This window comes from Oncorhynchus mykiss, chromosome 10 (assembly GCF_057628025.1).
Source record: "Oncorhynchus mykiss isolate SJ-2025 chromosome 10, ASM5762802v1, whole genome shotgun sequence".
Taxonomy (NCBI): domain Eukaryota; kingdom Metazoa; phylum Chordata; class Actinopteri; order Salmoniformes; family Salmonidae; genus Oncorhynchus; species Oncorhynchus mykiss.
Window position 1 is genome coordinate 72313124 of NC_143031.1, and position 20680 is coordinate 72333803.

At 48.2% G+C, this 20680-nt stretch overlaps 1 protein-coding gene across 1 annotated transcript in view; it reads right to left on the bottom strand.

Annotated features, from left to right (window-relative positions):
* Positions 1-20680, bottom strand: part of LOC110533203 (methylcytosine dioxygenase TET2) — a 63077-nt gene that overhangs the window by 7613 nt on the left and 34784 nt on the right. Inside the window, exons 2-7 of the mRNA XM_090187821.1 lie at positions 7737-10889; positions 7548-7638; positions 6309-6402; positions 5503-5711; positions 250-400; positions 41-130 (exon numbers count right to left, since the gene is read on the bottom strand). Coding sequence (XP_090043947.1) covers positions 41-130; positions 250-400; positions 5503-5711; positions 6309-6402; positions 7548-7638; positions 7737-10845 — 3744 coding nt within the window. The 5' untranslated portion in view covers positions 10846-10889. The remainder of the gene's footprint in view (positions 1-40; positions 131-249; positions 401-5502; positions 5712-6308; positions 6403-7547; positions 7639-7736; positions 10890-20680) is intronic.

Here is a 20680-nt window from a genome sequence, read left to right on the forward strand (position 1 = left end):
CTGGCAGTATTATAAATGGACGTTGCCCAGAAATCCTTACCTGATTTTGATAGGCATCTGGTGCCAGGGTTTTGTATGTGGGGGCCATTAGGGTTGCCAGATTCTGAAGATTTTGCTCCAGCCTTTCTTCCTGATAGAGAAGCAAAACACATTATTTCAGTGTAGCTTTGTTTTGATGACTGGCAATGCATAATTAGAGTAACAGTAAATAAATATGTTTATTAATACAGTATGTTCTGTATGCTTCACCTCTTTCGGGTCGTCCCCAGTTAGCTTGAATTTGCGTGGGATTTTGCTCCTTGCAAACTTGCAGCCGTTGTAGTACATGCTCCAGGAACAGCCGAAGGAGAAGGAAGCGCCACAAGCCTCTGGGTCCAGCCCCTGGCACGCACACGTCCTCCTAAACAACAAGGATGAGAGGAATAACTCTGTTATAGAATTATACTGAACACAAATATAAAAGCAGCATGCAACAATTTAAACTATTTTACTGAGTTGTAGTTCTTATAAAGAAATCAGTCAATTGAAATAAATTCATTAGACCCTAATCTATGGATTTCACATGGGTGGGCCTGGGAGGGCATAGGCCCAGCCAATCAGAATGTTTTTCCCCACAAAAGGGCTTTATTACAGACAGAAATGACCCTCAGTTTTATCAGCTGCCCGGCTGGCCTCAGATGATCCTGCAGGTGAAGAAGCCGGGTGTGGAGGTCCTGGGCTGGCATGGCTACATGTGGTCTGCGGTTGAAAGGCATGTTGGACATACTGCCAAATTCTCCAAATGACGTTGGAGGCAGCGTAAGGTCGAGAAATCCACATTCAATTCTCTGGCAACAGCTCTGGTGGACATTCCTGCAGTCAGCATGCTAATTGCACGCTCCCTCAAAATTAGAGACATCAGTGGCATTGTTCTTGTGTGACAAGACTTCACATTTTAGAGTGGCCTTTTATTGTCCCCAGAACAAGGTGACCCTGTGTAAAGATAATGCTGTTTATTCAGCTTCTTGATATGCCACACCTGATGGATGAATTATCTTCGCAAGGGAGAAATGTTCACAAATGGGGACGTAAAGAAATTTGAGCAATTACTTTTGAGAAATACGATTTTTGTGTATATGGAACATTTAGGGGATCTTTTATTTCAGCTCATGAAACCAACACTTTACATTAACATTTTTGTTCAGTATATTTGTTGGGAGCTTATATTTGTCCTATTTCACACATACAGTGTGTATTGGCAATGTGTTTTTTTGCATATGCTAATTCTCCCTGAGACATCCTATGAGAGTGAGGTCATGGCCAATGTCTGCCATTATCAACCACGATCTTAGAGCAATTAAGCTTAAGTGCCTTGCTTAAAGGCACATCAACAGATGTTTCTCCTTGTCGTCTCTGGGATTCCAACTAGCAACGTTACGGTTATCGGCCCAATGCTCTAACCAATAGTCCATGCTATTGTACAAAAATATAAACGCAACATGTAAAGTGTTTGTAAAAATCCCAGAAATGTTCCATATGCACAAAAAGCTTATTTCTCTCAAATGTTGTGCACAATTTTTTTTTTAAAGGACAAGAGGAACAACTCCTTTATATCAGACACATGTACTCCTTAACAAGGACGAGAGGAACAACTCCTTTATATCAGACACATGTACTCCTTAACAACAAGGACAAGGGGAACAACTCCTTTATATCAGACACATGTACTCCTTAACAACAAGGATGAAGGGAACAACTCCTTTATATCAGGTACATGTACTCCTTAACAACAAGGATGAGAGGAACAACTCCTTTATATCAGGCACATGTACTCCTTAACAAGGACGAGAGTAACAACTCCTTTATATCAAACACATGTACTCCTTAACAACAAGGACGAGAGTAACAACTCCTTTATATCAGGCACATGTACTCCTTAACAAGGACGAGAGTAACAACTCCTTTATATCAGACACATGTACTCCTTAACAACAAGGACGAGAGTAACAACTCCTTTATATCAGACACATGTACTCCTTAACAACAAGGACGAGAGTAACAGCTCCTTTATATCAGGTACATGTACTCCTTAACAACAAGGATGAGAGGAACAACTCCTTTATATCAGACACATGTACTCCTTAACAACAAGGACGAGAGTAACAACTCCTTTATATCAGACACATGTACTCCTTAACAACAAGGACGAGAGTAACAGCTCCTTTATATCAGGTACATGTACTCCTTAACAACAAGGATGAGAGGAACAACTCCTTTATATCAGACACATGTACTGCTTAACAACAAGGACAAGAGGAACAACTCATTGAATGCTATTCATAAAACTCCATGCTAGATTTACCAAGTGCTCCCTCCTAGAAGTACATTTGTCAAAACCCTTAATCAACACCCACTATTTATTGTCATAGGTTTAAATCCTGTATATAAATATTTAATAAATATTTAATCAAACACATTCCTGTGAATTTATACATTTCCAAATACCAGGTGGTACGGTTACCATTCCAAAAAAAGGTTTATTACGTACAGTTGAAGTCGGATGTTTACATACACCATAGCCAAATACATTTAAGCTCAGTTTTTCACAATTCCTGACATTTAATCAAATTAAAAATGTCCTGTCTTAGGTCAGTTAAGATCACCACTTTATTTTAAGAATGTGAAATGTCAGAATATTATTAGAGAGAATGATTTATTTCAGCTTTTATTTCTTTCATCACATTCCCAGTGGGTCAGAAGTTTACATACACTTAATTAGTATTTGGTAGCATTGCCTTTAAATTGTTTAACTTGGGTTAAACGTTTTGGGTAGCCACAAGCATCCCACAAGAAGTTGGTGTAAATTTTGGCCCATTCCTCCTGACAGAGCTGGTGTAACTGAGTCAGGTTTGTAAGGCCTCCATGCTCACACACACTTTTTCAGTTCTGCCCACACATTTTTTATAGGATTGAGGTCAGGGCTTTGTAATGGCCACTCCAATACCTTGACTTTGTTGTCCTTAAGCCATTTTGGAAGTATGCTTGGGGTCATTGTCCATTTGGAAGACCCATTTAACTTTAACTTAACTTCCTGACTGATGTCCTGAGATGTTGCTTCTATTCTAAGTGATTTTCCTTCATCATGATGCCATCTATTTTGTGAAATGCACCAGTCCCTCCTGCAGCAAAGCACCCCCACCAGATGATACTGCCACTCCCGTGCTTCACGGTTGGGATGGTGTTCTTCAGCTTGCAAGCGTTCCCCTTTTCCCTCCAAACATAATGATGGTCATTATGGCCAAACAGTTGTATTTTTGTTTCATCAGACCAGAGGACATTTCTCCAAAAAGTGCGATCTTTGTGACCATATGCAGTTGCAAACCGTAGTCTGGCTTTATTCTTATTTGTATTTATTTTTTCTGAGGTCTTGGCTGATTTATTTAGATTTTCCCATGAAAATCAAGCAAAGAGGCACTGAGTTTGAAGATAGGCCTTGAAATACATCCACAGGTACACCCCCAATTGACTCAAATTATGTCAATTAGCCTATCAGAAGCTTCTAAAGCCATGACATCATTTTCTGGAATTTTCCAAGCTGTTTAAAGGCACAGTCAACTTAGTGTATGTAAACTTCTGACCCACTGGATTTGTGATACAGTGAAATAATCTGTCTGTAAACAATTGTTGGAAAAATTACTTTTGTCATGCACAAAGTAGATGTCCTAACCGACTTGCCAAAACTATAGTTTGTTAACAAGACATTTGGAGTAGTTTTAAAATGACTCCAACCTAAGTGTATGTAAACTTCCGACTTCAACTGTATACTCCCAATATCTTAAGTCAAATATAATTGTAATTGCAAATATGTAAGTATGGATAAGTGAGATTTATATAGGAGCTAATCATCGCTTCCCAGTGGGAAAGTGTAGTTTCGAGCACACAAAGAAACTCCTAGAACTTTTACTTATGAGTCAGCCTAGCAGTGAAAAATTACATCGGAAACCTGCAGTTAAACCTGTCCGTCTTACGGACACGCCATTACACATGCACTCCTGTAGAGTGCAGACATTACACCTCCTGTTGGAGCAGTTGAGACAGGTTGAGACAGGTTGAGACAGATGGAGACAGGTTGAGACAGGTTGAGACAGGTTGAGACGGGTTGAGACAGATGGAGACAGATGCTGCCAGTAGAATAGTTAATGCAGTCATTGTGTGCATTGACTAGAACAAGCTGTTCTACCTGACAGAGTGTAGCCACGTACACAGCGCTTTGGAGAACTAAATTAGTTAGCTATGTTATACATGGATTAGCCTGGTCCCAGATCTGTTTGTGCTGTCTTGGCAACTCCTGTGAATGGTCATTGTCATGCCAACAAATGACCATAGGAGTTGGCAAGACAGCACGAACAGATCTGAGACCAGGCTAGACACAGAGGGATAATGCAATAGAATGTCTAACTGACTGAGTTTAGGATGATTCTGATGGACCAGCTTTGGGCAATCTTTGTCACAAACAGCGCTATGACATGATAAGTGTGATCACTTCCTCTCATCAGGGGTTAGGTTGAATAGCCTTCAACTATCAATAATTCACCACCAGGTAACTCATCCCAGATAGGGTTTAGGGTATTGTAAAGTGAAGCTAACCAGGAGACAACAGAAGGGAGTGTGTGAATGAGCTGTTCTGTTCATTGGTATCAGGACCGGGACAAGCTGGCCTTTGATATTATGGTGTATCATCTGACCAAATGCCCAGCTAGTGTGTGTCATGCCTGGTCGTCAGTTAAGCAGGTATTGTTATTATATATCCCCTATCATAACTCTACTACCTTAGTTTGTTTTCAGGTATTATAATCATGAAGTTGTACACTAAAACAAAATGAGAAACGCAACATGCAACAATTTCTAAGATTTTACAGTTACAGTTCATATAAGGAAATCAGTCAATTGAAATAAATGAATTGAAATAATAAATGAAACTATGTATTTGACATGACTGGGAATACAGATCTGCATCTGTTGGTCACAGACAGGCCTTCCTTAATTTTAAACTGGTTGTACATTTGAATTAAAAACGTATTCTCCTGAGGTGGTCTTCCTGTTTTAAGTGTACTACTTATTTGCATAGCAATAAGTAGCACAATGTGGTTGCAGTCCCCCTCAGTAATGTCTTGGATTATTGCACTTTGTCCGTGTCAAACAAATAATATGACTAAAATTAGAAAAGGTTAAGAAAATGTGTGCGCTTGGTACAGCTGTCGAAACACATGTATGGTATGATTAGAAGCAGGGGCGCAACTTTCGTTTAAGAAGTGGGCGGTACACAATTTCTATTTTTTTGTTTTTGCCAGATGGATAAACTCTCCAATCAGTGTACCCGACCGCTCGGAGGCGCCCGCATGGTCCTAAAACACACCATTGCCTCGTTTAGGATCACATTCCACCTGTCCCCACTTTCACCCGTCCCCAGTGAAAGTTGCGCCCCTGATTAGAAATGACGATTTTAGAGGCAAATGCCCTTACTCCTCATTGATGGCACATCGTCGCTGGGTGAGGGCTCCGTGTCTCGTCAGAGTGTCGCTGAGCTCCATGTAGAGCTGGTCTGCCATGGTGGTGGGGATGCCGTCCCAGATCAGGATGATCACCACGATGCATGCCGCCTCGCACTTGTGGCGCTCCCGCTCACGCACCAGCACCAGGAGCTTCTCGTCCACGCTGCCGCGCCGGATCACCTGGAACACACCAATGTCTTGATTTATTTTATTTGATTGTAAATCTCATTGAGATGAAGTGCCTTTTTCCCAGAGGCATCTGGTCTGAGATCACAGAGAGATAGTACAGTAAAGATTCCCTTCAAATTACAATCTGGTGCGTTTTTACAATTGACCATTTTGCTCTAAATACCAATCCTCGATTCTAATTTTGGTTATCCCTATTGGGTGGCAGGTAGCATAGCGTTTAGAGCGTTGGGCCAGCAACCGAAAGGTCGCTGGTTTCGAATACCCTAGTCGACAACGTGAACAATCTATCGATGTGCCCTTGATGAAGGAAAGGAACCTCTTATTAAGATGCCACCACCACCCATGACTTCAACTCTATTCTTAAACCAATACTGTCTGATCAAAGTATGGAAGGTACACATTACAGCATCCCCAATTCAGAGTGATTCCTCCATATATTTCGATTTTAGTACCCTAATTTGCTCCAGAGGCGCTGTACTACTATGGCTGACCCTGTAAAACAACACATTTCCCTGCACCTATCTGGTGTGTGATAATCATTAAAAAAAATGAATTTCGGAGATATTGTCATGCTTCATTCACACTTACCCATTTAGCAATGGGGCATCCCTGTGTACTCTTCCCTTCTTTGCCTGTGTACACCACTTTTTCAATCCTGATGGCACTGCCAGTTAGCCCAGACCTTCAAAAGCAAGGATGATAGTTCGAGTAGATGTGATATAGTAACAGAAGAGTGTACGGCAATAAAATGAGAATATGAACAACGTTTGTTAAGTGTGGGTGTAAATATGGGGTCTGTTCAGAAGTGTACAACGTTACAGAGCGTTCTGATTGTAACGTCTCCACATTAAATGTGATATATATGATATATGCCATAATATATATATATATACACATACACTTGATGACTGACAGGGGACTCTGTGTTGAAACCACAGTGCCTCCATCTTGGCACTCTCCCACCGTTGTAAATAATATTTTGGAAGATTTAGAAATGCATTTATTAATGTTTACAATATTAATGTCAACATTTTGTTTTTGTCATGTTTATTCTATTACAGACAACTTAATGCATACTTTTAAATTATATGATGTGACCTAAACATACAAATATAGAAATATAACATTTTCCTTAACTTATCATTTTTAGAGCTCACTAATGTTACTGCCCACTACAACAACAAAACACATGTACTGGGGAGCAGGCTGTGTTACTCAATAGCATCAGCAATCCAGGGCTTATGTACATCATTGGATATATGCCATTTAGCAGACACTGTTATCCAAAGCAGCATACATTCACACATTTTACGTACGGGTGGCCTCAGGAATCGAACCCATTATCCTGGCGTTGCAAGTGCCATGCTCTACCAACTGAGCTACAGAGGACCACAGTCACACAGCTACAGAGGATCACAAATGTAACAGGAATGGAACAAATACAAACTTGATGCACGTATTCCCAGGTTACATACTAATGGAATGTCTACGTGTCATATCCATGTCATGATTTATATGCCACCATGTTGAATTCTGGTGAGTGGTATAATCAGGAAACTTTTACTCTAAGTATGGAGGTCATGTGACCAGAAAGTGATCCCAAAATGGCTCTGGTGTGAGAAAGCTTGAGTTGAAATGTTTGTTTGAAACCATGAAAAGCTCAGTAATTGTGCACAGAAGTACCTGTTCCTATGGTTTATTTGCGTGTGAGAAAGCAACCGTTAAAATGTTTGTTTGAAACATTGAAAAGTTACACATTCAGTAATTGTGTATAGTAAAACCTGTTCCTTTGTATTATGTGGGATGACGCGGGATAAAACAACCCACCTTGTCTCCATGATGTCACGGATGGCCTTGATATTCGGAGCGGAGCCCAGGTGAGTGTAATACGGCCCTTCATCCTTCTCACTGATGGACTCTGTATCAAAACAAAGAAAGGCACAACCCCCCATACCCAAATTAGACATCAACCGACAAATAATCTGTGTGTGAAGACAGACATGAAATGTGACTCACCCATGCAGTGGCAGGAAGGGATATCATACTGGGTCTTGATAGGAGTATCCAATAGGTTTTTAATGGGAGTATCCAAGAGTTTCATGGGGGAATTCATAAAACTCTGGAGCAGGGGTTCCTGCTTGGGGGTGAAGTCTAGGTGGGGTCTTTTCAGCCCATTGGAGCCAGGGCGCCCCATCCCCATGTCCTCCATCCCACCCGACCCACCGTCCAGGTCTGCGTGGGTCGAGAGCACCGTCACAGCGCCAGACTGCTCCACCTTGACCTTGTTCGGTGACCTGATGACGAGGGACTTCCTGTCAAAGACTGGCGAAAGCTGATACTGTCTGAGAGTCTGCTCCATGGTGGCTAGGATGCTCCGCTGGGAGCTGCTCTGGCTCCGCTCACCGCAGCACGACGTCTGGGGCTGTGGATTGTACTCCTGCTTGACCTGGATGCCCCCCGCTACCATACCCATCTCCCGGCCCTGCTGTTGATGCTGCATCAAGGGAGGTGGTCCAGGCCCTTGGTGGTGAGGGTGTTCGAACCGCGGCCCATTCACCATCTTGATGGGCCGGACGCCGTGCTTGAAATCTACAGGGGTCTGTGGATGAGGGGGACCCAGAGACTCCCGCTCAGACTGCCTCTGTAGAAGATGCATCCGCAGGGCCGCGTGCCTCTGGAAGTCCCCCTGGGGGCCCCCGTGTCCCAGGGGTGGAGGCCCCCCCCTCTGGAACTGGGCACAAGACTCCTGCTGATTCTGCTCCATTTTAGGATAAATCTGCTGTTGCTGTGCAGACACCTGCTGGTTTAAAGCACCGTGTGGTAAGTGAGGTAGCGGTTGTGGGGGGGTCTGGGTAAGGGGGAAGTCCATGTGGTTGGGGTGTGGTTGTCGGAGGTGGGGCGGCTGCTGCTGCTGGTGGGAGTATTGCTTGGGTCCAGGGCTTGGAGTGTACTGCCTCTGCTGTTGTTGTTGGTGCTGCTGTTGTTGTTGCTGCTTCATCTCCAGCTCCATCTCCATCTCCATGGTATTACTGCTGCTGTGTCTCCATGACGCCTGCTGGGACTGCTGTGCGTCGTTGGGCTGAGAGGGGTCTACAGGATTGTACCCAGGGTTGTTTCTCATCATAGACTGTATCTGCTGCTGGTGCCCAGGCTGAGGTTGACCACCCTGACCTCTGTAGCCTCCACCAGGGGATTTCAGCTTCTTCTCTAGCCTGATGTAGTCCTCCAGCTTGAGTTTGTTCAGCAGCTGTTGACCGTCCATCGTGCCCTGGTTGGGGTCCTGTGACTGGGGTGCGTTGACCGACTGCTGTCCGTCGTACTGAGATGGATGGGACAGCGGGCGCTGCTGCTGCTGTTGATGTTGTGGACGTTGTGGCGGCTGCAAAAAGCTAGGTGATAGTATTTCCTCTAGATCTGTGTCGCCTTCGCATAAGTGCTCTGGCTGCATGGGGGCTCGAAAACAATTCTCCCCCTGCTGCTGCTGTTGAGGAGGAGGAAGATTACACTGCTGCTGATGCATGTGTTGTGTATGTGGCTGCTGTTGAGGAGGAAGATTACACTGTTGTTGGTGCATGTGAGATGGGCCTTTAGAGTCGGCCTGCTGCTGCCACTCTGGGGCAGTGTTGTGTTGGGCAGGAGACGCTTGGTGAGGCGACTGGGCCGGCCGCGGCTGCTGTTGCTGGTAGGCCCCTCCGGTGGGTCCTACGTCGAAGCTTTGTCCCCCCGTCTGGAACCTCCGTGCTGAGTCGGGCTCCAGCATCTGACCCCGGGAGTTTAGATCTATCCAGCCCATCTGGGAATTAGGGCAACCGGGATCTGCTCCTCCTCTCTGCTGCTGCTGGGTTGTGTCTTTCATCATCCCGTTTTGATGGGAGCGTTGGGGTCCAGGCTCACTGCTACTGGGCAGGGAAGCTGGGCCCATGGAGCCCTGGGGGCCCGTAGAGTCAGCTCCACAGGGGTTTCCTGTCTGCTGTTGCTGCTGCTGCATCCCATACTGTTGCTGCCGGCGCCTCCCCTCACTCTGCCCCATGCCTGTGCTGGGGAAAGGGCCGGGGCCGAACCCAATGGCCTCTTTTGTCTGCAGCGGAGTGCTCTGCTCTAGAGGGCTCGGGAAAGAGTTCTGATGGTTAAACTCCTGGTTAGGTTTCCTGTAAATGCCCTCTGGGTTGTTCTGATGTTGCGAGCCGTCAGCGGGCTGCTGTTGCGGGTGCTCTCCTCTGTAACTGTTAGAATACCCATTCACAATATACGGGGCGGCTGAGTTGTTATATCCATTGCTGCCTTGCCCTTTAGGGTCTGATACCCCAGTCTGCTGATGTTTCTCAGAGGCAGGCATCTGGGCTGAAATGGGAGGGAACCCTGAGGTAAGAGAGGTAGGTGACTGCGTCGTGACTTGTTCGGGCAGTTCAGGGAGTTCGTTGGTGAGTGAGCTAATGTCGTCGACCAACCCCACCTCCGGTTGAAACTCCTGCACGCCCGTCTGTGCTGCGATGGACACTTGTTCTGGGTAATACTGAGACAGAGTTTTCTCTAGAAGGTCACCAGGTGTGCCTTCAATGGAATTGGGGCTCACTGTAGCACCGTTAGCTATTTGCTTGTTCCTCGATAGTGAGAAAATATCCCCTCCGTTTGAGAAAGTATTACAGTTTCTCTTATCCAGTCTTGTCCCATCGCAGTCAAACTCCCCAGGCTTTGTCAACTCCGGGAAATCGTCCATGATGTCCCCACCATCCTTTTTGTCCCACATCTCCTCTCCATCCCCTCCATTAATCTCCAAATCCGATCTGAGTTTCTTGGCCTGGTGAAGGCCCAGTAAGGACTGGTCACAGAGCGCATGCTTCAGATCCCCGCCATTGATCATGTTATAAGAGCCTTGGTCGAACAGTCCCTGCACTCCGGCAGGACTGCTGCAGTTCTCCCTGTGTCTCTTCATTGGGTTGATGACCCCTGCCTTGTTGTAAAGGTTCCAGTTTCCATCCCCGTTGATCTGCTGATGGGCTCCTTCCGGCGACTGGGTGCCATTTTGGAGCTTGGCGGTGATCAGGTTGTCTGGTTGAGTGGCGGCGCTGAGTTGTGCTAGTATCAGACTTTCTTCCGTCTCCTGGCTGGCCTTTTCTGTTTCCATCTGGCCTGCTCTGAGTCCATCCACAGGGCTGCCCTCTGTGCGTCCTGCAGGGGAGACGGAGAGAGAGAGAGAGAGAGAGGTATTACTAACCATGAAATACAGAAACAACAGACGAACAGTCCCTTAAATGTGTAACCATAAGGTAAGATTACACATTTAAACAAAACATGTGAATGGTGCATATAGCACTGATCCTGAATTAAGGTGGAAATGGGTATTTTATGATGATAGGCTATTTTTATACAACCATCCTATGATTTGTCAAATGTCATCACTAGTTTCCACTTTCCCGTAACATCACATTAGTTCGAAACGAAAGGGAAAAAACACACATTCTCTCCTAAAGTGAATGTAATTGGATGTATTTATAAACACAGGACAAAACACATGTGGGCGGCGACACTTTGCATGGGGGCGGCAAGTAGCGTAGTGGTTAGAGCGTTGGGCCAGTAACCAAAAGTTTGCTGGCTCGAATCCCTGAGCTGACTAGGTAAAAACTTGTCGTTCTGCCCCTGAACAAGGCAGTAAACCCCCTGTTCCTAGGCTGTCATTGTAAATAAACATGTGTTCGTAACTGTCTTGAGTAGTTAAATAAAGTGGCGGGAAACAGTGATTGAGTCTGAAATCATCGCCAGCCTGGGTCACAGAGTTGAGTCTGGGGAGTAATATGTTTACACTTGGCTCTGAGTGGATATCAGTTATGCGACATGAAGGAAGGCACAGAATTAAATGATCCTCAACTGGGTGGCAAGCAGGGAGAGAAATAAGAGTGCTGGGGGAAGGTTATCCCAGGACAATGTGCCGGGTCAGCACGGAGTGACACACACACAGTGTGGGAACCAGTGCCTTTGAAACATTTTTACTTATGAAAAAGGAGGTCAGACTTTCTGTAATACTGTCCTGTGAGTTTCTGCCTTTATGAAATCCGAGATGGTGAAATACAATCAGCTCCTTTTCCCTTAGAAGTGCATTAAGTCAACCGAGCTAAATGTAAAAATACCACGAGGCCAGATGCATAATATTCCCAGTCTACGCCCATTATGCTGTACCTGATGGGAGAAACGCCAGTGAAGTTGAGGAATATATATTCTGAATGTGCTGCTTTTTTTTTAGACACTCATGAACCCCTTGGCACTCAGACTCTCATGAACCCCTTGGCACTCAGACTATCATGAACCCCTTGGCACTCAGACTATCATGAACCCCTTGGCACTCAGACTATCATGAACCCCTTGGCACTCAGACTATCATGAACCCCTTGGCACTCAGACTCTCATGAACCCCTTGGCACTCAGACTATCATGAACCCCTTGGCACTCAGACTATCATGAACCCCTTGGCACTCAGACTCTCATGAACCCCTTGGCACTCAGACTATCATGAACCCCTTGGCACTCAGACTATCATGAACCCCTTGGCACTCAGACTATCATGAACCCCTTGGCACTCAGACTATCATGAACCCCTTGGCACTCAGACTATCATGAACCCCTTGGCACTCAGACTATCATGAACCCCTTGGCACTCAGACTATCATGAACCCCTTGGCACTCAGACACTCACGAACCCCTTGGCACTCAGACTCTCATGAACCCCTTGGCACTCAGACTCTCATGAACCCCTTGGCACTCAGACTCTCACGAACCCCTTGGCACTCAGACTATCATGAACCCCTTGGCACTCAGACTATCATGAACCCCTTGGCACTCAGACTATCATGAACCCCTTGGCACTCAGACTATCATGAACCCCTTGGCACTCAGACACTCACGAACCCCTTGGCACTCAGACTCTCATGAACCCCTTGGCACTCAGACTCTCATGAACCCCTTGGCACTCAGACTCTCACGAACCCCTTGGCACTCAGACTCTCACGAACCCCTTGGCACTCAGACTCTCACGAACCCCTTGGCACTCAGACTATCATGAACCCATTGGCACTCAGACTATCATGAACCCATTGGCACTCAGACTATCATGAACCCCTTGGCACTCAGACTCTCACGAACCCCTTGGCACTCAGACTCTCATGAACCCCTTGGCACTCAGACTCTCATGAACCCCTTGGCACTCAGACTCTCACGAACCCCTTGGCACTCAGACTCTCACGAACCCCTTGGCACTCAGACTCTCACGAACCCCTTGGCACTCAGACTCTCATGAACCCCTTGGCACTCAGACTCTCATGAACCCCTTGGCACTCAGACTCTCACGAACCCCTTGGCACTCAGACTCTCATGAACCCCTTGGCACTCAGACTATCATGAACCCCTTGGCACTCAGACTATCATGAACCCCTTGGCACTCAGACTCTCACGAACCCCTTGGCACTCAGACTCTCATGAACCCCTTGGCACTCAGACTCTCATGAACCCCTTGGCACTCAGACTCTCATGAACCCCTTGGCACTCAGACTCTCACGAACCCCTTGGCACTCAGACTCTCATGAACCCCTTGGCACTCAGACTCTCATGAACCCCTTGGCACTCAGACTCTCACGAACCCCTTGGCACTCAGACTCTCATGAACCCCTTGGCACTCAGACTCTCATGAACCCCTTGGCACTCAGACTCTCATGAACCCCTTGGCACTCAGACTCTCATGAACCCCTTGGCACTCAGACTCTCATGAACCCCTTGGCACTCAGACTCTCATGAACCCCTTGGCACTCAGACTCTCACGAACCCCTTGGCACTCAGACTCTCACGAACCCCTTGGCACTCAGACACTCATGAACCCCTTGGCACTCAGACTCTCATGAACCCCTTGGCACTCAGACTCTCATGAACCCCTTGGCACTCAGACTCTCACGAACCCCTTGGCACTCAGACTCTCACGAACCCCTTGGCACTCAGACACTCATGAACCCCTTGGCACTCAGACTCTCATGAACCCCTTGGCACTCAGACACTCATGAACCCCTTGGCACTCAGACTCTCATGAACCCCTTGGCACTCAGACTCTCATGAACCCCTTGGCACTCAGACTCTCATGAACCCCTTGGCACTCAGACTCTCACGAACCCCTTGGCACTCAGACTCTCACGAACACATTGGCACTCAGACTCTCACGAACCCATTGGCACTCAGACTATCATGAACCCATTGGCACTCAGACTATCACGAACACATTGGCAGCCTGAGCAGTATGAGTGCTTCTCTGAGACAGACTCTCTCAGGCAAAACATTATTGGGGAGACAAAACACGACCAAATTATGCACATTCACCCCCCTCTCCCAACCCCCCACCCCCGACGCAACGAGGCATTAGAAACTGTCTCTGTCTCGATATAGAGAGACGGCTCCAGGAAGGAAGGTGTCTCAATAAAGAAAGAAAAGCCAGAGGCAGCTTGCAGCATTCTTTGCGTGCGCAGCATATTCACGACACAGCACACAGCTCCGAACCTGAGCAGCTGTCTTTGGGGCTCAGCTTGGCGAGTGAGGCTTCTCTCCACAGCTAGAAGCAGCCGAGCATGTTTACAGAAGAGCGGAGGGAGAGAGAGAGGAGATATACCAACGGCTCCTCTACTCCTCCACCATGCCTCTTTCTTCTCAGGCAGATGCTACTTGTATCAAACAAAGGGGTGCATGTGTCTGATCACATGGCTAGACACTGACCTCATTCCATTAACTGCTACACGCTGGGAGTTTATGCTATAGAATGACTTGTTGGAGGATAAGATGACACTGCCCTTTTCTTGAAGGAGAGGGTGGGGAATAGGTTTTGTTCCATTTTTTGCTGAGGACTTGTACCTTTTTTCATACAATATGGAAGAAAAAAAGGTATATTTCTTAAAAGAGAATGAATGGGATCTTAAGCATTGTCACGAACCTCGCCGAGGTTGGTGCCCCTTCCTGTTCGGGCGGTGCTCGGCGGTCGTCGTCGCCGGCCTATTAGCTGCCATCGATTCCCTTTCCGTTTGTTTTGGGTTATTGGTTAATTGGGTACACCTGTTTTGTATTAGGATTTGTTTGTAGGGTATTTAAGGGCACTAGGCCCGCTGGGTATTTGTGCGGGCTTGTTTTTGTTACTCTGTGTTTTGTTGGTGTGATTTATTATTGTATTTATTCTCCGGACTGTTTAGTCCTGTTGTTGTTTTGGACTAGCAACGTATTTACGCCCTGTGTGTTGGCGTGACTGTTTTTGTTGCGCTGGGGAATAAATCTGAGGAAAACGACTGAACCCTGCTCTCTGCGCCTGATTCCACCCACCACACCTAGTAGATCGTAACAGAAGCCCGCACCACCTGAAATGGAGTCAGCAGGAGCAGCGACCACTCCTCTCCCCACTATGGAGGAGCGCGTTCATCACCATACAGCTGTCCTCCATCGGATTGGTACCGCGATGGACCAGATGATGGAGAGGATGGAACGATGGGAGCGGAGTGGTCTCCCGACATCTACCCCAGCTCCCCCACTCCCGACACCACCTACTCCACCTACATCGTCCTCTGGGTCCGGCGCACTACGTCTCTCCCCCCCGAGGGAGTACGATGGAGCGGCTGCTGGGTGCCAGGGATTTTTGCTCCAGTTGGAGCTCTACCTGGCTACCGTGCGTCCGGCTCCCTCGGGTGAGGAGAGTGTGAGCCTCCTCGTCTCCTGTTTAACGGGCAGGGCCCTGGACTGGGCTAACGCAGTCTGGAACAGTCCAGACTCAGCTCGGGACAACTACCTGGAATTCACTCGCCGTTTCCGAGCAGTGTTCGATCATCCACCAGAGGGTAAAGCGGCGGGTGAGCGACTGTTCCACCTCAGACAGGAGACGAGGAGCGCGCAGGACTTCGCGTTGGAGTTTAGGACCCTAGCTGCTGGTGCTGGGTGGAATGACAGGGCCCTGATGGACCATTACCGGTGTAGTCTCCGGGAGGACGTCCGCCGGGAGCTGGCTTGCAGGGACACAACTCTCTCCCTGGATGAACTAATAGACATGTCTATTCGATTGGACAACCTGCTAGCTGCCCGCGGGCGTTCAGAAGGGGTCCTGTTAATTCCACCGTCCAGCTCTCCCACTCCCACTCCGATGGAGTTGGGAGGAGCTGCATCTAGGGGGATCAGAGGGGGCTCCTCCTGCTCCTATTGTGGACGGAGAGGACACACTTCGGACCGGTGTTGGAGGAGTCCCTCTGGGAGTCGAGATGGTCGGCAGAGCGCTCCTCGGCCACCCCAGGTGAGTAAGCACCAAACTCACCCAGAGCTCCCTGTTGGTCACATGTTTTTGTTAATTTTTTTCCCTGCATTTTTCCCCTCTCTTCAGCATAAGGCGCTAGTCGATTCAGGCGCAGCTGTGAGCTTTATGGATCGTGGACTCGCCCGTAAATTGGGTATTCCGTTAGTGCAGATAGACCCACCTGTCCCCGTGCACTCCTTAGATAGCCGACCGCTAGGGTCAGGGCTGGTCAGGGAGGCCACGATTCCGCTGGACATGGTAACGCAGGGGAATCATAGGGAGAGGATCAGTTTCTACCTTATTGATTCACCTGGGTTTCCGGTGGTGTTGGGGGTTCCCTGGCTGGCTATTCACAATCCCCTTATTTCCTGGAAACAGGGGGCTCTTAAGGGGTGGTCAGACGAGTGTTCAGAGAGGTGTTTAGGAGTTTCCATCGGTGCCACGACGGTGGAGAGTCCAGACCAGGTTTCCACCGTGCGCATTCCCCCAGAATATGCCGATTTGGCTATCGCTTTTAGTAAGAGGAAAGCGACCAAATTACCACCCCATCGACGGTGGGATTGCGTGATAAACCTCCTGGAGAACGCTGCACTTCCCCGGAGTCATGTGTACCCACTGTCACAGGAGGAGACGCTGGCTATGGAAACATATGTCACGGAAGCTCTGAGACAGGGGTACATTCGGCCCTCCATGTCACCCGTCTCCTCGAGTTTCTTTTTTGTGAGGAAAAAGGAGGGAGGTTTGCGTCCGTGCATTGATTATCGAGGTCTCAATTCGATCACAGTGGGTTTTAGTTATCCGCTACCTCTCATCGCTACGGCGGTGGAATCATTCCACGGAGCGCGTTTCTTCACAAAACTGGACCTCAGGAGCGCGTATAATCTGGTGCGTATTCGGGGAGGAGACGAGTGGAAAACAGCGTTTAGTACCACATCAGGCCACTATGAGTACCTCGTCATGCCGTATGGGTTGAAAAATGCTCCAGCCGTCTTTCAATCCTTTGTAGATGAGATTCTCAGGGACTTGCACGGGCAGGGTGTGGTAGTCTATATTGATGACATCTTGATTTATTCTGCCACACGCGCCGCGCATGTTTCCCTGGTGCGCAAGGTTCTTGGGCGACTGCTGGAGCATGACCTATACGTCAAGGCTGAGAAATGTGTGTTTTCCAAACCAGCCGTTTCCTTCCTGGGTTATCGCATTTCCAGCTCGGGGATGATGATGGAGTGTGACCGCGTTAATGCCGTGCGTAATTGGCCGACTCCGACCACGGTAAAGGAGGTGCAGCGGTTTTTAGGGTTTGCCAATTACTACCGGAGGTTTATCCGGGGTTTTGGCCAAGTAGCGGCGCCCATTACCTCACTGCTGAAGGGAGGGCCGGTGCGTTTGCGGTGGTCAGCAGAGGCTGATGGAGCCTTCAACCAGTTGAAGGCACTGTTCACTGGGGCTCCCGTGTTGGCGCATCCGGACCCTTCGTTAGCATTCATAGTGGAGGTGGATGCGTCCGAGGCTGGGGTTGGAGCCGTGCTGTCTCAGCGCTCGGGTACGCCACCGAAGCTCCGTCCCTGCGCTTTCTTTTCTAAGAAGCTGGGTCCGGCAGAGCGGAACTATGATGTGGGGGACCGGGAGTTACTAGCTATGGTAAAGGCCCTGAAGGTGTGGAGACACTGGCTAGAGGGGGCTAAACACCCTTTTCTCATCTGGACTGATCACCGTAATCTGGAGTATATTCGTGCAGCGAGGAGACTGAATCCGCGCCAGGCTAGGTGGGCCATGTTCTTTACACGTTTTAGATTTACGATCTCTTACAGACCAGGTTCCCTCAACACTAAGGCCGACGCGCTGTCCCGTCTCTATGACACTGAGGACCGGTCTATCGAACCCACTCCCATCCTTCCTGCTTCTCGGCTGGTGGCCCCAGTGGTATGGGAGGTGGACGCGGACATCGAGCGGGCGTTGAGGGTTGAACCTGCGCCTGCACAGTGTCCGACTGGCAGAAGTTACGTACCGCTTGGTGTTCGTGATAAGTTGATTCGGTGGGCTCACACACTACCGTCTGCGGGTCATCCAGGGATCGATAGGACAGTGCGGGGTCTTAGAGGGAAATACTGGTGGCCCACCTTAGCTAGGGATGTGAGGCTCTATGTCTCTTCCTGTTCGGTATGCGCCCAGAGTAAGGCTCCTAGGCACCTTCCTAGAGGGAAGTTACAGCCCCTCCCGATTCCACAACGGCCATGGTCCCATCTCTCGGTAGATTTCCTTACTGATCTTCCCCCATCTCAGGGGAACACTACCGTTCTGGTCGTTGTGGATCGGTTCTCTAAGTCCTGCCGTCTCCTCCCATTGCCTGGTCTCCCTACGGCCCTACAGACTGCAGAGGCTCTTTTTACCCACGTCTTCCGGCACTATGGGGTCCCAGAGGATATCGTCTCCGATCGGGGTCCCCAGTTCACATCTCGGGTTTGGAAGGCGTTTATGGAGCGTCTGGGGATCTCGGTCAGCCTTACCTCTGGTTATCACCCCGAAAGTAATGGGCAGGTGGAGAGAGTAAACCAGGAAGTGGGCAGGTTTCTGAGGTCGTATTGCCAGGACCGGCCAGGAGAATGGGCAAGGTACGTCCCATGGGCAGAGTTAGCCCAGAATTCTCTTCGGCATTCGTCCACGAATATGTCGCCATTCGAATGTGTACTGGGTTACCAGCCGGTCCTGGCTCCGTGGCATCAGAGTCAGACCGAGGCTCCTGCGGTGGAGGAGTGGGTACAGCGCTCTAGAGAGACCTGGCGGGCAGTCCAGGATTCTCTCAGGCAGGCCAGTGAACGGCAGAAGAGAGACGCTGACCGCCACCGCAGTGAGGCCCCGGTGTTCGCACCAGGGGACAGGGTCTGGCTCTCGACCCGAAACCTGTCCCTCCGCCTGCCCTGCCGGAAGCTGGGGCCGCAGTGTGTGGGGCCATTTAAAGTCCTGAGGAGGATAAACGAGGTGTGTTATAGATTGCAACTTCCCTCTTATTATCGTATTAACCCCTCGTTTCATGTGTCTCTCCTCAGGCCGGTGGTAGCTGGTCCCCTACAAGACAGTGAGGTACCGGAGGTCCCTCCACCCCCTCTGGACATCGAGGGGTCCCCGGCGTACACAGTACGAGCTATTCTGGACTCGAGACGCCGGGTGAGGGGCCTGCAGTACCTCGTGGACTGGGAGGGGTACGGTCCGGAGGAGAGGTGCTGGGTACCGGGGAGGGACATTTTAGATCCTTCCCTCTTGAGGGATTTCCATCGCCTCCACCCGGATCGCCCTGCGCCTCGTCCTCCGGGTCGTCCTCGAGGCCGGGGTCGGCGCGCTGCGGGAGCCGCGCGTCAGGGGGGGGGTACTGTCACGAACCTCGCCGAGGTTGGTGCCCCTTCCTGTTCGGGCGGTGCTCGGCGGTCGTCGTCGCCGGCCTATTAGCTGCCATCGATTCCCTTTCCGTTTGTTTTGGGTTATTGGTTAATTGGGTACACCTGTTTTGTATTAGGATTTGTTTGTAGGGTATTTAAGGGCACTAGGCCCGCTGGGTATTTGTGCGGGCTTGTTTTTGTTACTCTGTGTTTTGTTGGTGTGATTTATTATTGTATTTATTCTCCGGACTGTTTAGTCCTGTTGTTTTGGACTAGCAACGTATTTACGCCCTGTGTGTTGGCGTGACTGTTTTTGTTGCGCTGGGGAATAAATCTGAGGAAAACGACTGAACCCTGCTCTCTGCGCCTGATTCCACCCACCACACCTAGTAGATCGTAACAAGCATTTACGTGTAATTACACATTTAATGTGTAATGTTTTGTACGAATTGGAATTCGTAACATATCATACAAAATGGATGACGTTGTGCACAATTTTCGGGGACCCGTTTTGTCTCATGAGCGCTAATTTAAAAACTACTGGCTGAAATTATACAAAACCTCTGTATCATCACTTTTAAGGTATATTAAATATATTTGTTGCAGGTATAGTAAATATGAATATACACTGAACAAAATTATAAATGCAACATGTAAAGTGTTGGTTCATCTTTCATGAGCTGAAATAAAAGATCCCAGAGATGTTCTATATGCACAAAAAGCTTATTTCACAGAAATGTTGTGCACAAATTTGTTTACATCCCTGTTAGGAGAATTTATCCTTTGCCAAGATACCTAACAGGTGTGGCATATCACAAAGCTGATTAAACAGCATGATTATTACACAGGTGCATCTTGTGCTGGGACAATAAAAAGCCCCTCTAAATTGTGCAGTTTTGTTCCACAACACAATGCCACATAAACAATTGGCATGCTGACTGCAGGAATGTCCATCAGAGCTTTTGCCAGAGAATTGAATGTTGATTTCTCTACCAAAAGCCATCGCCAACATCATTTAAGAGAATTTGTCAGTACGTCCAGCCGGTCTCACAACCGCAGACCATGTGTATGGCGTCGTGTGGGCAAGCAGTTTTCTGATGTCAACGTTGTGAACAGAGTGCCCCTTGGTGGCGGTGGGGGTATGGGCAGGCATGAGCTGTGAACAACATACACAATTGTGTTTAATTGATAGCAATTTGAATTCCCAGAAATACCATAATGAGATCCTGAGGCCCATTTGTTTAAGGTATCTGTGACCAACAGATGCATATCTGTATTCCCACTCATGTGAAATC